Source organism: Trypanosoma conorhini (assembly GCF_003719485.1).
Source record: "Trypanosoma conorhini strain 025E chromosome Unknown Tco_14.4_contig_00317, whole genome shotgun sequence".
Classification (NCBI taxonomy): Eukaryota; Euglenozoa; class Kinetoplastea; order Trypanosomatida; family Trypanosomatidae; genus Trypanosoma; species Trypanosoma conorhini.
This window is the reverse complement of record NW_021704404.1, coordinates 2801-17510: the sequence shown is the minus strand read 5'-3', so window position 1 is coordinate 17510 and position 14710 is coordinate 2801. Positions and strand designations below refer to the sequence as shown.

Genomic DNA, 14710 nt, shown 5'->3' with positions numbered 1-14710 from the left:
TTTCTTCCCCTCCCCTCCTTCCCTTCCTCCCTCCCTCCCTCCCTCCTCCCTCCCTCCTCCTCTCTCTCTCTCTCTCTGTGTGTGTGTGTGTGTGTCACTGTGTGCGCGTCTCAGTAGTGGCGTTGGCGGGGGGCTTCTTCCTTTGCTGTGGGGCGGCTTAATGCGGCCAGCGATTTGCAGTTTAATGGGCGTGCAAACGAGGCGGCAAGAGGCCAGGGAAACGCGGCGTAGAGGACGGCACGTTGCAAACACCCATCCCCCCCCCTCCTCCTCACACACACATGCATATACATACATATACATACATGCGTAAAGATACATACCTACATATAATGTGTATGGGCTCTGTCTGCTTTTGTAACTACGCGTTCCTGAGGCCGATCTGTTTTTAATTGCCTTTTGTTTCCTTCATTCCAACCCCGGGTGCGCTTTCTTTTTTGTTACTTCGTTCGTCCCTGCGTCTGTGCGGCGCGGGCTTCGCCCACCGTCTGCTTTCACCGCTGACGGGAAGGTGGGTGAGGTGTCTGTGTGCGTAGGGGCGAGGGGAAGCGGCAGGAGTCACACCCACCCATCCGTCCCTGCTTGCATGCGAAGTCATTGGCCAAGCAGAAAAAAACAAAACAAAACAAAACAAAGCAAAAAACACACTTTCTGACAGCATAATTATCTCAGGGAGGAGAGACACAAAACCGCCAGTAACGGGAGCTGCAACATTGTGCCCTCCACACGCGCGGCAACGCATGTGTGTGTGTGTGTTCGCGTAACATATTTGTTTGAGCGCGTGTTCTTCTTGCTCTTTCATTTTTTCCTTCTTTTTCTCCCCTGAATTTTCTTCATTTGTTGTGGCTTGCACATGCGCCCGCAACGCACTGGCGGAAGCGAGCAGCCACACACAAACTACCCCGGCACGGTTAGAGTAGGAGCAGTGACGCGAGGGCGTTGACTCCGGTTCTGTTTTAATTCCTTTACTTTTACTTTTTCCGAGTTGCCTGCCCATACGCCGCCTTTGCCCCGCGACCGGCCATGGGGGGGTTACTCTCAGCGTTGATGGACGGGCGGGACAAGCTGTCCCGGGGTCCGCACCCGTTTCTCACCGGAAACAGGGCGCCGCAGACCGTGACCGTGCCTGGAACCGAGACGGCGACAACGTCTGCCGTTTACCGTCACAGCCGCACCGGTGGCGCGGAGACGCACAAGCGGCTGGCGGAGGAATACTACACACAGAAAAATTGCGTGCAGAAGCTTGAGGAGCAGTGCGAAAAATTAGGCACTCGCTCCGCCGTCGCCTACCGCCCGCTGGAGAAGGTAGAGCGTCGCCCCACGCGCAATGCAGAGGGGAAGGAGTGCATGTTCGAATACTACCACTACCGCGAGCGCCAGGAGGTGTCGTACGCGAAGCTGTGGGAGTACATCGTCGCCTTCGGCGCGGGGTTGTGCGAGCTTGGGTTGTCGCCGCGGAGCCTTGTCACGATCTACGAGGAAACGCGATGGGAGTGGCTTGTGTCAATCTATGGCATCTGGACGCACAACCTGGTCGCCGCGACGGTCTACGCCAAACTTGGCGAGGACGCCTTGACCTACGCCCTCTGCGAGACGAACTCGGTCGCCATCATCTGCAGCAGCCGGACACTAAAGTCCATCGTCCCGCTGCTTCGGGCGCAGGACCTCCACCCCATCATTGTGTGCCTCGACGGCCTCCCCGTGGACGTGGACACGGGCGGCTACCGCGTCGTTGCGTGGACGGAGGTCGTGGAAAAGGGGGCGGCTTCCCGGCGTCCCGCCGAAGTTCCGACCGACAACGATATTGAGGCGCTAGTTATGTATACAAGCGGCACCTCTGGCGACCCGAAGGGCGTCGTGCACACCCACGGCTCTATAACTGCGGGCATCAGCGCCCTCGCTGAGCGACTGAGCGACATTTACCACTCGACATCGGAGGACGAGACTTACTGCGCCTTTCTGCCGCTTGCACACATTCTCGAGTTCGGTATTGTAAACATCTTCCTGCAGCGGGGCAGTTTGGTGGGGTTCAGCAACACCCGCACCCTCACCGACGAATTTGCCATTCCGCACGGGGACTTCAAGGAGTTTTCCCCCAGCATTATCATTGGTGTGCCGCGCATCTTTGATTCCATCAAGAAGGCTGTGGAGAAGAAGATTCCGCCACCGAATAGCTTCAAGCGAAGGATATTTGACAGGGCGTTCGCCTCACGCCTGGACGCACTCAAGAAGGAATTCAACACGCCGTACTGGAACAAGGCGGTATTCAAAGATGCACCCAAGTTGCTGGGGGGAAAGGTATTCTCAATGCTGTGCGGCGGCGGCCCACTTGGCGCTGAGGCACAGGAATTTCTTGATGTCTGCTTGGGCGGTCCGATACTGATTCAGGGATGGGGCCTCACAGAGACGGTGTGCTGCGGCGCGACGCAGCGTCTGGATTACATTGCGACGGACGACGTTGGGCAGCTGCTTGTGACTGCAGAAATGAAGCTGCTTGACGTGGAGGAGTACAGACACACCGACACGCCGGAGCCGCGGGGGGAGATTCTGCTGCGTGGCCCGTTTCTCTTCAAGGGGTACTACAGGCAGGAGCAACTCACGCGGGAGGCCATCGACGAGGAGGGGTGGTTCCACACAGGGGACGTGGGCAGCATCACGGCGGACGGTAGCTTGCGCATCATTGGCCGTGTGAAGGCGCTGGCGAAGAATGTGCTGGGCGAGTACATCGCGCTGGAGGCGCTGGAGGCGCTGTACACCCAAAACAGTTTCTGTACTCCTGGTGGTGTTTGTGTGCTTGTCCATCCCGCCCGTGCCTACATTTGCGCGTTGGTGTTGGCGGACGAGGCAAAGGCGGAGGCCTTTGCAAAAAAGAATGGTTTGCGGGGTTCGCTGGAGGAGCTGCTGAAGAACGAGGGATTTCATGCCAAGGTGGCCCAGTCGCTGGCTGCCACTGCGAAGGAGGCGGGGCGCATGCCGTTCGAAACCGTGCGATATGTTCGTGTGCTGGCCGATGAGTGGACGCCTGAAAACACTCTTGTGACGCCTACGTCGAAGCTGCGTCGGGCCAACATTGAGAAGCGCTACGCGGACGTCATTGCGCAGCTTTTTTGCAATGAACGATGATGACGCCGCTGCCGCTGCCGCTGCGGCGGCTGAAGCAGGGGATTGCCGCTGGTTAGCATCACGCGGCCCCACTTTGGCGTCTCGCTCTGCTCTCTCTCTCTCTTTATCTCTTTCTTAAGCAGCATGCAAGTGTATGTATTTACTTATACAACGGCAAATGCATTTTCCACTTTGAATTTACTGCTGTGTTGGTTGCGGTGGGGATCCGTTTGTGGGTGGGCGGTCTCCTCTCTTTCTTTCTTTCTTTCTTTTACTTTTTTTTTCTCGCGGGTTTAGCACAAGCACGCCCCGCCCACGCTCGTACACATGCACGCGCGCACTGCGTCCCCCAGGACATCTACATCTCTGTGCATGTGTACGTGTATGTGTAGAATTATATATATATATATAAATACTGTTGTTCTTGTTGTCCCCCTGCCCCTGCCTTTTGTTTTTGATTTTGTGGCTTAGCGCGGGGCTTGTGGGGCTGGGCTTCACTCACAACTTTCTTGCCGTGCTTCCTTGCTGCTGCGCCCTCCGTGAGTGCACGTGCGTGCGTGTGTGTCTGCGTGTGTGGAGGGGGGAGGCGGGGGAGGCCGGGTGGGTGGGCGAAGAAGAGCGCAAAGAGGAGAGGGGCCGGCGGCGGCAGCAGCTGCCGGAAGCAGGTGGACGCAGGCGAGGAGGAGGAGGAGAAAAGAAAAACAAAAACAAACACAAACACAAACCCCAAAAGATAATACAAAAAGAACTAATGCTTGAAACTAAAAAAAAAGAAAAGGTAAAAAGTAGAAAATAAAAAAAAGGTACGGGGAAGGGGGGAAAAAGACGGGCTCGGAGAATGCGGCGAGCAGAGAGTGACTGTGCCAAAGATGCGTGCGGGTCGGCGTGTTGTGGCGCGGAACTGCGGGAGGCGGGTGCCTGCAGCCGCTGTTATCTGCTCTCACCTCCCCGCCGTCGTTTGCCTCGAAGCAAGGAAGCGAAGATTTCGAGCGAAGCAGCCAAAAAAAAAACAAAACAAAACAAAAGTGATAGGCAACCCCCCCCCCCCACCCGTGCCGGCGTCGAGGGAATATGAACACGGTGGCGGCAATGAAGCTCTTGGAGACCTCCTTGTTCTCCCTCATGGATCAGGAGAACAACCGCCGCATGGTGCCCCACGAGGACATCCAGCGGATCTGGAAGTACGGGGCCCAAAACGAGCCGCTTCCGGGAACAGAAACTGGAAACATGTCAGCTGTTTACCGCCGCGTTGGCACAAATGACGAGGAACACGAAGAGCTCTGCCGTGAGTGGTACTACGGTGCAAACATGCCTCAGAGATTCAAGAACATCTGTGAGAAGGGTGGGAGTCGTAACGCCTTTGGCTATCGCCCCTTGCAGCGCGTCTCAAAGGAGGTTTTGAAGGGCCCACATGGCCTGGAACGGACGTATGCCATCAGCTACTTTTCCGAGACTCAGTACATTGACTTTGACACACTTTGGGGATACATCGTGGCGTTTGGGCGTGGCCTGATCGAGCTCGGGATTCCGCCCAACGCCAACGTCGCCATTTATGAGGAGACCCGCTGGGAGTGGCTGGCGACCATCTACGGCATTTGGTCGCAGGGCATGGTGGCCTGCACGGCGTACGCCACGCTGGGCGAGGACGCCTTGGCGTACGTGTTTAGAGAGACGGCAAGTGCCGCCGTTATATGCAACGCGGCGTCTGTGCCGAGTCTGCTGCGTATGATGCGCGAGCATGTGATACAGCCGATTGCCATTATTTATCTGGGGCAGTTGCCGCCAGATACTGATACCGGCACTTGCCGCGTGATCTCCTGGTACCATGTCGTGGACAACGGCCGCATTTCAGAGGAGCCCCTGCGAATACCGACGGACAACGAGAAACTGGCCTTCGTCATGTACACAAGCGGCACCACGGGGGACCCAAAAGGGGCGATCCACACACACGGCTCCCTCGTCGCCGGCGTGTTGGCCTGTGCCGACCGTGTGCAAGACCTCATTGGCCCGTTTCAGACGGGGGAGGCGTACTGCGCCTACCTCCCACTTGCCCACATCTTTGAGTTTGGCATCGTCAACATCTTCCTGGCGCGGGGATCGTTGGTTGGCTTTGGCACTCCCCGCACTCTGCTCGACACATACGCCCGCCCGCATGGAGACTACGTCGAGTACAAACCCGTCTTCAGCATCGGTGTGCCACGCATCTTTGACACAATCAAGAAAACCGTCGAGGGAAAGCTGGCGCCGCGTGGCTCGCTGGAGCGCCACACCTTCGATCACGCCTTTCAGAGCCGTCTACATGCGCTGAAGGCCGGAATGGAGACGCCGTACTGGAATGAGGTGGTGTTCGGCCCCTTTCGCCCGATGCTTGGAGGGAAGATGCGCACCATGCTGTCAGCTGGCGGCCCCGTCAGCGCCCCCACGCAAACGTTTGTCAACGTCGTCTTTGGGTTGATGGTTCAGGGATGGGGCCTCACAGAGACGGTGTGCGTGGGGACAAAGCAGCTCTGCGGCGACATTGAAACCGTTGTGGCGGGGCAACAGGAGCGCGCTTGCGAGATGCGTCTTCTTGACGTGGAGGAGTACAGACACACCGACACGCCGGAGCCGCGGGGGGAGATTCTGCTGCGTGGCCCGTTTCTCTTCAAGGGGTACTACAGGCAGGAGCAACTCACGCGGGAGGCCATCGACGAGGAGGGGTGGTTCCACACAGGGGACGTGGGCAGCATCACGGCGAACGGTCGCCTTCGCATCATTGGCCGTGTGAAGGCGCTGGCGAAGAATGTGCTGGGCGAGTACATCGCGCTGGAGGCGCTGGAGTCGATGTACGCACACAACGCACTGTGCATGCCTAATGGTGTTTGTGTGCTTGTCCATCCCGCCCGTGCCTACATTTGCGCGTTGGTGCTGACGGACGAGGCAAAGGCCGTCAGCTTCGCGCGGGAGCAGGGCATTGAGGGCAGTTATCCTGAGCTCCTGCGTGACCCGGAGTTTCAGCGCAGGGCCACTGAGTCCATGCAGGCAACGGCGCGTAAAGTGAATCGGCAGAAGTTTGAGTGTGTGCGTCACGTCTGTGTCGTTGGTGACGAGTGGACGCCTGAGAATGGGATCCTCACCGCGGCCGGAAAGCTGAAGCGCCGCGAAATTGACAAGCGGTACGCCGACGTCATTCAGTTGTTGTTTGTGGAGGAGTCTTAGCGGCCACAGGCAAAAAAAAAAAACAAATTAAATCTGTAAATGGTGAAGTGATCGGAATTGAAAAAAAAAAAAAGAGCCAATTGACGGCTGGCTGACAGTTAACTAAACGGGTTTGGCAGGAAGCACGGATGACGTGCCGTCACAGCGTGTGCGGGAGTGAGGCCAGAGCGGCGCATTGCGCATGGCCGGTGACATTTGATGAACCCTCCTCTCAACACGCCGCTTCGTTGCGGTGTGTTGCTCCACGCTTTCGTCGCAAACACGTTGCCCGCTGCATCGCTTTATTTTTGCTTTTTGTGTTCTTTTTTTTTTCGCTGTCGTGTGTTTATTTTTGTTTGTTTTCTATGCTTTCTGTACTTCTTTCCCTCTCCCCTCCCCCTCTACTCCGCTGCAGCGTTGCGTCTGCACGCCCACGGCCTGGGTCCCCCGGTGCGACAGTCCTCGTGCTGGCCGCGGGCAAGCCACTGCGTCGGTGCTTGCTGCGCACTCGCAACACACTTCATTTTTTTCTCGCCCCCTCCCCCCTCTCTCTGCGTTTCTGCTTTTTTTGTTTTTATTTTGCCGCCCTCGCAGGCGGTGGCTCCCTCCACTTCCCCCTTTTTTTTCTGCGTGCTCGTCGCCGAAGCTTCGCGATGGTGGAGGCGAGGCGCTGGTAGCACTGCGGGGGCATGTTTTCATTTTTCGCTTTCTTCCACTTCAGTCGTCGGCTGCGTCTCTCCCCTCCCCTTCCCTTCCTTCCCTACCGTTCTCTTTTTTTTTTGCTTTTAAGCGCTGCTGCCCTTCTTTGGCGCGCCCCTCGTCGTGCCTCACGCTGGCCAGGGAGACGGGGGCGCAGACGGAGGGAATGGGACGGGGGAGCGAGAGGTGGGGGCGTTGCTGGCGGGGTACTGCTGCGCGCCCAACCCGCTCACTCGCCTGTGGTATGTGTGCGTGAATGCATGTGGGCTCCGTAGGGCCGGGCGGGGTGGAGAATGGGGCGTGGGCAGCGCGGGGCGAGGTGAGGAGGGCACCATCGGCATTTCACTACAGCGTCAAGTGCGCTTTGTTCGTTTTTTGTTGTTGTTATCGCAGTGTTTTCTGGCATCTGCATCCTGGCGGGCGCCTTGCCCCGTCGTGGTGGGTTTCTACCTCTGCCGGGCCCCTGTGCCGGCATGCTGCTCTTTTTTTTTTGTGCCCCTCGTGTGCTTCTTTCAGTAGAAAAAAAAAACAACAACAACCGCATCCACCGCGGAGGCGCGTCGCTTGACATAACTTCCTCCACGCACACGGCTCACCGAGGGGAACGGGGCGACGCGCGCGGCTATTCACAGGCGCTGACGGGGCTTCGGGAGGTGCTGGCGTCCACGTGGCGGCGGCACCACTGCAAGAAATATCTGCGCCGGGCGGCAGGAAAAGAGAAGAAAAACCGCACCGCCACCACCACCGCCGTCAGCAGGCGTACGTGCGGCTGCTGGGGAGGCAAAGCAGCGAGGCGGGGGGCGGGGGGAAATCGGGCCAAGCCGGGAAAGAGAGAGAGAAGCATAAGTCGGGCCGAGAGGCAAGCAGGAGTTAAGCGAAATGGGGGGCTGCGTTCTCTCGGTGATGGACGCGAGGAATCGCTACTCCATCGTCCCCCACAAGGAGGTGATGGAGTACCGTCAGCTTGGCGCGCTGAACGTCCCCATCCCAGGCACTGAAAAGCCCAACGCGTCAGCAATCTATCGCATTGCCGGATACGATGACGCGCAGCACAAGCAACTCTCAAAAGAGGCGTACTACGGGCCAAACCTCACGCAGCGGTTGGAGGCAATATGCCTCCGCGGCCCTAATCGACGTGCGCTTGCCTATCGCCCCGTCGATCGCGTGGAGCAGGAGATGGTGATGGACAACATTACGGGCAAGGAGCGGGCCATGGATGTCACCTACCTGAAGGAGACCCAGTACATGACGTTTGAAACTCTCTGGGATATGATCGTTTCGTTTGGGCGTGGCCTGGTCGAGCTCGGGATTCCGCCGGACGCCAACGTCGCCATTTATGAGGAGACCCGCTGGGAGTGGCTGGCGACCATCTACGGCATTTGGTCGCAGGGCATGGTGGCCTGCACGGTGTACGCCACGCTGGGCGAGGACGCCTTGGCGTACGCAATAAAGGAGACGGCCTGCAATGCGATTGTGTGTAACGCAAAGAACTCTGTCTTCCTCGTTAAGTTGATGAGTGAGGGCGCCATCACGATGGCCCCGATTATTTACAACGGCACCCTTCCTGCATCGTTTGATGCAAAGAGCTGCCGTGTCCTTCCGTGGACGGAGGTGGTGGAGATGGGCCGCCGCGCCGCGGAGCGTATTCCCCTGCGAATGCCGACGGACAACGACCTGGTGGCGCTAATTATGTACACAAGCGGCACCACGGGGGACCCGAAGGGCGTCATGCACACACACGGCTCGCTTGGGGCGGGGGTGCGAGGGCTGACGCACCGGGTGATGGATAACGTTGGCCCTTACGAGGAGGGTGAAACTTACTGCGTCTACCTCCCCCTTGCCCACATTATGGAGTTCAGTGTCATGAACATCTTCCTTGCACGCGGGGCGCTCATCTGCTTCGGGACGCCGCGAACCTTAACGATGGCCACTGCCCGCCCCACAGGCGACTTTGCGGAGTTTAATCCTGCGTTTATCCTTGGCGTGCCACGCATCTTTGAAACGCTTAAGAAGGCCATTCAGGCGAAGCTGCCCCCCGTGGGCACAGTGCAGCGCAGCGTCTTTGATCACGCCTATAAGACGCGTCTTCAGGCGCTAATGGACGGGAAGGACACGCCGTACTGGAACCAAAAAGTGTTTGGCAAACCGCGGGAGGTTTTGGGTCGCAATTTGCGCATGATACTTTCTGGCGGTGCCCCCATCAGTGAGGCCACGCAGGAGTTTGTCAACGTCGTCTTTGGGTTGATGGTTCAGGGATGGGGCCTCACAGAGACGGTGTGCGTGGGAGGTATTCAGCGCCGTGGCGACACTGCTCTTGCGTCGGTGGGACAGATGGAGCCAACAGAGGAACTGAGGCTGCTTGACGTGGAGGAGTACAGACACACCGACACGCCGGAGCCGCGGGGGGAGATTCTGCTGCGTGGCCCGTTTCTCTTCAAGGGGTACTACAAGCAGGAGCAACTCACACGGGAGGCCATCGACGAGGAGGGGTGGTTCCACACAGGGGACGTGGGCAGCATCACGGCGGACGGTAGCTTGCGCATCATTGGCCGTGTGAAGGCGCTGGCGAAGAATGTGCTGGGCGAGTACATCGCGCTGGAGGCGCTGGAGTCGATGTACGCACACAACGCACTGTGCTTGCCTGGTGGTGTTTGTGTGCTTGTCCATCCCGCCCGTGCCTACATTTGCGCGTTGGTGTTGGCGGACGAGGCAAAGGTCATTAGATTCGCGCGGGAGCAGGGCATTGAGGGCAGTTATCCTGAGCTCCTGCGTGACCCAGAGTTTCAGCGCAGGACCGCTGAGTCCATGCAGGCAACGGCGCGGGAAGCGAAGCGCAAGCCCATGGAGTGTGTGCGTCATGTGTGCTTTCTTGACGACGAGTGGACGACTGAGAATGGGATCCTCACCGCGGCTGCCAAGCTGAAGCGCCGCGAAATTGACAAGCGGTACGCCGACGTCATTCAAAATCTTTTTGCCGACCCTTGAGCGCGCTCGCTGTTTTGCTTTGCCTTCATCCAATTTCTTTTGTGTGTGTGCGCGCGCTTTGCCATGCTATACGAATGTGCTGTCAAGCACGGAGTCACGGAGCAGTGCGGGGGCGCAGCATTTGTTGCGGTGCAGCGAGTGGGTGCGCGCATGGTGTGGGGTATGCGAGCGTGGTGTAGAGATGACGTGGGGGTTTCTCTTGCCTCTGTGAGGGGTGGATGAAGGAAGGCGATGGGAAACGAAAAAAACAAAGCAGAAAACACTGAATGAAATAAGCGGCGCCTTCAACTTATCTCTTTTTTCTTGTGTGTGTGATTCTTTTTCTTTTTCTTTTTTTCCGTTTCACTGACATGCATTTGCATGTGCGTGGCTCTCTGTGTGCGTGTGTGGGTATTGCGTGCCACTTATCCTTCAACTGTGGGGGGGGAGGGGGGTATTCCGGCGGTGGTTGCTGCTGTGGGCGCCCGCGGCGACAACCCCCGCATATCTGAGGCGAAGTGAAGGCAGCCGCTTCCGGGGTGGGGCTGGGAGGTGTAAAAAAAAACAACAACAGGGAGTAACTCCTCTGCGGCCCTTGTTGTTGTTGTTTTTTTTTTTTACCGGGGTAGCGTTTTTCTTCCGGCCCTCTCCGTCAGTTGTGTGGCAGCGTGGCTGCGTGTGTGTGTGTGTGTTCGCGCGTCGGGTAGAAGGGCCCACCTTTGGACCTGGCTGCGTTGCATTTCTTGCCTTCTCCCTTGTCGCCCTTACGGCCCTTTTTTTTCTTTTGTTTTGTTTTTGTTTTGCTGCTGCTGCTGCTGCGTTTTTATTTCTCCAAGTCTCGCCAGCTTTCTGCCCTTGACGTCCGCCCTCCCCCACGCCCGCGGCTGGACGCTGCACAGCCGCTGCGTCTTGCTTCGACCGCCCACACCGACTTTCTTGCCGCCTCTTCTTTTTTTTTCCTTCCGCGCTGCGGCCGCTGGCACCGGAGGCCGTGTAGGGAACGGGACCCGTACAAGATCTGATACTTTTGCAATACCGTAGAGGCGTGGAAACCGCGAGCGCGTGCGTGCAGGCGGCGGAAGAGTTTGGAAGGACATCTCCCTCGGCGCAGCCCGTCACTGCCGAACGCCCTTGCCGCCCCGCTCGCTGTCGTGGGTTTCTTTTTTTTTTTGTTGTGTGTGTGTGTTTGTGTGTGCGCGTCGCTGGGGGGCTCTTCGGCTTTCCGCCGACGCCCTGAGCTCCAGCTGCGGTGCCGAGGAGGCGGCGGGACACACACGCCTACGGAGAGACGCTTCCAGCCGGGCGTTGCTACGTTTGCTGCCGCCGGCTTTTTTTTGCACAAATACGTAGATAACCCTTCACGCTTGCGACTAGCACCGTGAGTTGCGCATGAACGTCCTGGTGGCGCTGCTGAAACTCAAGCACCGGTACTCGCTCGTTCCGAATGAGCCAGCCGTGCAAACACGTGGGTCTGGGCCGTTCGTCCTGCCGCTCGGTGAGGATTTGCCGCGTCACCCAGACGGCATCGCGGTGAGCGGAGTCAAAGCCGCCGGTGGAGAGACGCATGCTCTGCGCTGCACCGGCAGTGGCGACAGTTACGGGCGCTTCTTAAGGGGGCCCTGGTCAGTTGCCGATTGCGGCGACTATGACGGTTACAGTGACTATGACGACGACGACGACGACGACGACGAGCTTGATTCTGCCGCTGAAGTGGATGCGTTCGCCACGATACAGGAGAGTTGCGTGCTTCGTGAGCCCCACGCGCAGCGCCTTAGTTACGAGGCTATGTGGCGCAGGTATCAGTGCGAGGATGGAGACACCTTCTCCCCGCTGGTGAGAGACCTGCGTGCAGTGTGCATGCGGCGACGCACCGAACGCGCGGTTGCCTGGCGCCGTGTGGGAGCCGTGCGTGTCACGCGTAACGCCGACGGCGACCGCAATGGCGGGGAGGGAGCCTCCCGAGAGCTACACCGCGTGAGCATTACGATGGAGCGCACAAAGTACCGAACTTACGCCCAACTCTGGGAGCGCGTTGTGGCATTTGGGTGTGGGTTGAGGGCCTTGGGGCTCGCGCACGGTGCAATGATTGGCATCTGCCACGACACCCGCTGGGAGTGGCTGGCCACCTGCTACGCCGCCTGGTCGCAGCGCTTCGTCTGTGTTCTCTTTGACGACGACAAGCTCTTGGCGGCGCAGGTTGCGGCGGAGGCGAAATTGTCTGTCGTGGTGTGCAAGTGGGGCCTGCTACCGCGGCTGCATGCCATTTTTGCTGCTAGGGGCGCAAGTCGCATTCCCACTTTTGTGGTCGTCGATGCCGGGGGGCAGCCGGACGTGGAGGCGGCAGTGGCGTCGTGCGCGGCGGCGCAGCTGAGCAAGGCGTTGGAGGTGCAAGACACCGTGGTGCGGACGTGGGATGAGGTGCTGACGATGGGCAGGGCCGAGTGGAAGCGGCGCCTCGCGGCTCGTGCGGCCTGTCGCAAGTCGCAGGATAAGCACAAGGCGGAGGCTGAGCGTTGCCACGCAAACGGCGGTGAGGACGCCGTGGGGCCATTCGTCCCGCCTTCGCCGCCGTCGAGGCGGAGCCGCAGCGCGAGCAGCACGGCTCGCTGCTTGAGGGCGCCGCTGGGGCGAGCACACATCGCGTGGTACCTCAGTTTCGCCGAGGAGGTGCGACAGCGGCGGGGCGTTGCGCAACCGAAGTTTGAGTGATATTGCTGGAGGCGAGGCAACTGCCGGCCCCGACCGCTGCACGGAGGACGAGGCAACGGCAACGGCGTCGGCGTCGGCGTCGGCGTCGGCGTCAGCGTCAGCGTCGGCGTCGGCGACGGCGTCTGCGGCGGAGGCGGAGGCGGAGTTGCGGGGCTGCGCGGTGTTGAACTTCCCAACCGGGCCGGCCGAGTTGGCGGTGGTGGTGTACAAGACCGGCGACCCAAAGGGGGTCATGCTCTCGCACGGGGCACTCAAGGCCGCCGTCGCGGCGTATCAGGAGCGCCTCGACATCACAAAGTTGGACGCGGACTGTCCGTCTCTGGCTGCCCACCGGAACCGTGAAGCTGGTACGACGCGTGGCGGTGAGGAGGAAGAGGAACGCCAGCGTCCCTGCTATCTCGGCTATTTGTCCTTTGCCCTTATCACGGAGTTTGTCGCCGAGAATGTCTTTCTGCATCGCGGCTACCTCATCTGCTACGGCACGCCGTTCACGCTCTATCAGCGGCAGGGAATGACGTCCGTGTTTCCACACGGCGACCTGTGGGAGTTCAAGCCGTTGGTGTTTGTTGGTGTGCCTTGCGTCCTCAACAAGCTGCGTCAGTGTTTGGGTCGCACCCTGCCCTCAAGCGGGTTTCTTTCCAGGATTTTTCGTGTTGCCTTTGAGGAGCGTCGTCGCGCCATCCGCTGCTGCCTGGATACGCCATTTCTGAATAATACCGTGTTCAGCACCCCACGTAAGTTGCTTGGTGGTCGCTGCCGCGCCGTCATCTCCGCCGCCGCTCCCTTGTCTGCGGACACGCAAGAGTTTCTGGAGGTTGCCTGCGGCGTTTCTGTGTTGCAGACGTACGGACTGACAGAGAGCGGTGGGTGTGGCACGATGCAGTACTTCTGGGACACCCAACGCGACTGCGTCGGGGGCTTGTTAGGGGCCGTGGAGCTGAAGCTTCGCGACGTGGGGCCGTGGCGGCACAGCAACGCCTGCCCGAGCGGAGAGGCGCTCTTGCGGGGGCCGACGCTGATGTCAGGGTACTACGCACGCCCCACCGAAACGGCGCACGCGTTGGATGACGATGGCTGGCTGCACACTGGGGACGTCTTGGAGTTGCAGTGCAACGGTTCCCTTCGTGTCGTGGCATGCGTCAAGCCCGTTGCGAAGAATGCCCGCGGCAGCTGCATTGATCTGGACGCCCTCGAGCGAGTCTACACGCAGCACCCGCTTTGCATTCCACGCGGAGTTTGCGTGCTGGTGCACCCCCACCGCTCCTACATCGCCGCCATTGTCCTGACCGACGAGGCGCGGGCGCGTCGTTTCCTGCAGCAGAGTACTGAGTCCAACGCTTCGCACTACCCGTGGCCGTACTTTCTGCGTGAGGCGGCGTTCAACCGCGCGGCGGCAGAGTCGATGGCGTCACTCGCCCGCAACGCGGGGCGAAGCTCGCACGAGTGCGTGCGCACGGTGAGGGTCCTGCTTGACGAGTGGTGCTGCGAGAATGGCGTGCTGACGGCCACCGGGGCCATCCGCCGAGGGGCGGTGGAGCGGCGCTACGCCGGCGTCATCAGGGGGCTCTTTGAGGAGGATGACTAGCGGCGGGGGCGGGGGGCGAGGCGGAGGACGTCTTTGTACCGGGAGGAGGGGTGCTACGCGCGCCATGGGGGGCCAGTGTGGAGGGGCGGCGTATGGGGGTGTGGCGTGGCGTGGCTGCGGGGGGCAAGCGGCGAAGCCGCACAGAAGACAAGCAGGCGTGTGTGTGTGTGTGCGTGTGCGCGGGGTGGGCAATAGGACGACAGTCCCGCCCACGCACGCAGAGAGGGAGCAGGAGGAAGTAGAGGGCGTGCAGGAGATGGGAATGCCGCAACGGTGTCTGTGCATATGTGTGTGTGGTAGCGGCACTCAGAGAAAGTGGGAGATGAGTACGCACACACATTTATATATATTTATATATAAATAAATATATAAATATAGAGATGTATATATACAAGTGTGTGCCCAGAGGACGCTCATGAGCGGGTGGGTGGGTGGGGGCTCTGAGGCAGTGCCTTCCGGCAGAGGCGAAAGTTG

At 59.4% G+C, this 14710-nt stretch overlaps 5 protein-coding genes across 5 annotated transcripts, besides 20 other annotated features; all 5 read left to right on the top strand.

Annotated features, from left to right (window-relative positions):
• Positions 1 to 7: 7 nt before the first annotated feature.
• Positions 8 to 76: a microsatellite.
• Positions 77 to 104: a microsatellite.
• A 168-nt stretch (positions 105 to 272) lies between these two features.
• Positions 273 to 330: a microsatellite.
• A 279-nt stretch (positions 331 to 609) lies between these two features.
• Positions 610 to 643: a microsatellite.
• Positions 644 to 1023: 380 nt separating this feature from the next.
• On the top strand, positions 1024 to 3123 carry Tco025E_05434 (putative fatty acyl CoA synthetase 2; the record flags this gene model as incomplete). The annotated part of the gene is made up of 1 exon (XM_029372333.1): positions 1024 to 3123. One exon carries the CDS (start codon positions 1024 to 1026, stop codon positions 3121 to 3123), a length of 2100 nt encoding a protein of 699 aa, XP_029227572.1.
• A 79-nt stretch (positions 3124 to 3202) lies between these two features.
• Positions 3203 to 3238: a sequence feature (GA-rich).
• A 112-nt stretch (positions 3239 to 3350) lies between these two features.
• Positions 3351 to 3389: a microsatellite.
• Positions 3390 to 3497: 108 nt separating this feature from the next.
• Positions 3498 to 3517: a microsatellite.
• Positions 3518 to 3615: 98 nt separating this feature from the next.
• Positions 3616 to 3678: a microsatellite.
• A 116-nt stretch (positions 3679 to 3794) lies between these two features.
• Positions 3795 to 3904: a microsatellite.
• Positions 3905 to 4102: 198 nt separating this feature from the next.
• Positions 4103 to 4127: a microsatellite.
• A 46-nt stretch (positions 4128 to 4173) lies between these two features.
• Positions 4174 to 6300, top strand: Tco025E_05433 (putative fatty acyl CoA syntetase 1; the record flags this gene model as incomplete). Its single annotated transcript, XM_029372332.1, has 1 exon — positions 4174 to 6300. One exon carries the CDS (start codon positions 4174 to 4176, stop codon positions 6298 to 6300), a length of 2127 nt encoding a protein of 708 aa, XP_029227571.1.
• A 712-nt stretch (positions 6301 to 7012) lies between these two features.
• Positions 7013 to 7052: a sequence feature (G-rich).
• Positions 7053 to 7252: 200 nt separating this feature from the next.
• Positions 7253 to 7307: a microsatellite.
• Positions 7308 to 7857: 550 nt separating this feature from the next.
• Tco025E_05432 (putative fatty acyl CoA syntetase 1) lies at positions 7858 to 9963 on the top strand (the record flags this gene model as incomplete). The annotated part of the gene is made up of 1 exon (XM_029372331.1): positions 7858 to 9963. The coding sequence occupies one exon, from the start codon at positions 7858 to 7860 to the stop codon at positions 9961 to 9963; it is 2106 nt and encodes a 701-aa protein (XP_029227570.1).
• Positions 9964 to 10252: 289 nt separating this feature from the next.
• Positions 10253 to 10298: a sequence feature (A-rich).
• A 301-nt stretch (positions 10299 to 10599) lies between these two features.
• Positions 10600 to 10634: a microsatellite.
• Positions 10635 to 10715: 81 nt separating this feature from the next.
• Positions 10716 to 10745: a sequence feature (A-rich).
• Positions 10744 to 10761: a microsatellite.
• A 336-nt stretch (positions 10762 to 11097) lies between these two features.
• Positions 11098 to 11137: a microsatellite.
• Positions 11138 to 11331: 194 nt separating this feature from the next.
• Positions 11332 to 12651, top strand: Tco025E_05431 (putative fatty acyl CoA syntetase 1; the record flags this gene model as incomplete). The annotated part of the gene is made up of 1 exon (XM_029372330.1): positions 11332 to 12651. One exon carries the CDS (start codon positions 11332 to 11334, stop codon positions 12649 to 12651), a length of 1320 nt encoding a protein of 439 aa, XP_029227569.1.
• Positions 12652 to 12713: 62 nt separating this feature from the next.
• Positions 12714 to 12774: a microsatellite.
• A 109-nt stretch (positions 12775 to 12883) lies between these two features.
• Tco025E_05430 (putative long-chain-fatty-acid-CoA ligase) lies at positions 12884 to 14236 on the top strand (the record flags this gene model as incomplete). Its single annotated transcript, XM_029372329.1, has 1 exon — positions 12884 to 14236. One exon carries the CDS (start codon positions 12884 to 12886, stop codon positions 14234 to 14236), a length of 1353 nt encoding a protein of 450 aa, XP_029227568.1.
• A 157-nt stretch (positions 14237 to 14393) lies between these two features.
• Positions 14394 to 14414: a microsatellite.
• A 160-nt stretch (positions 14415 to 14574) lies between these two features.
• Positions 14575 to 14627: a microsatellite.
• Between the last annotated feature and the right edge of the window lie 83 nt (positions 14628 to 14710).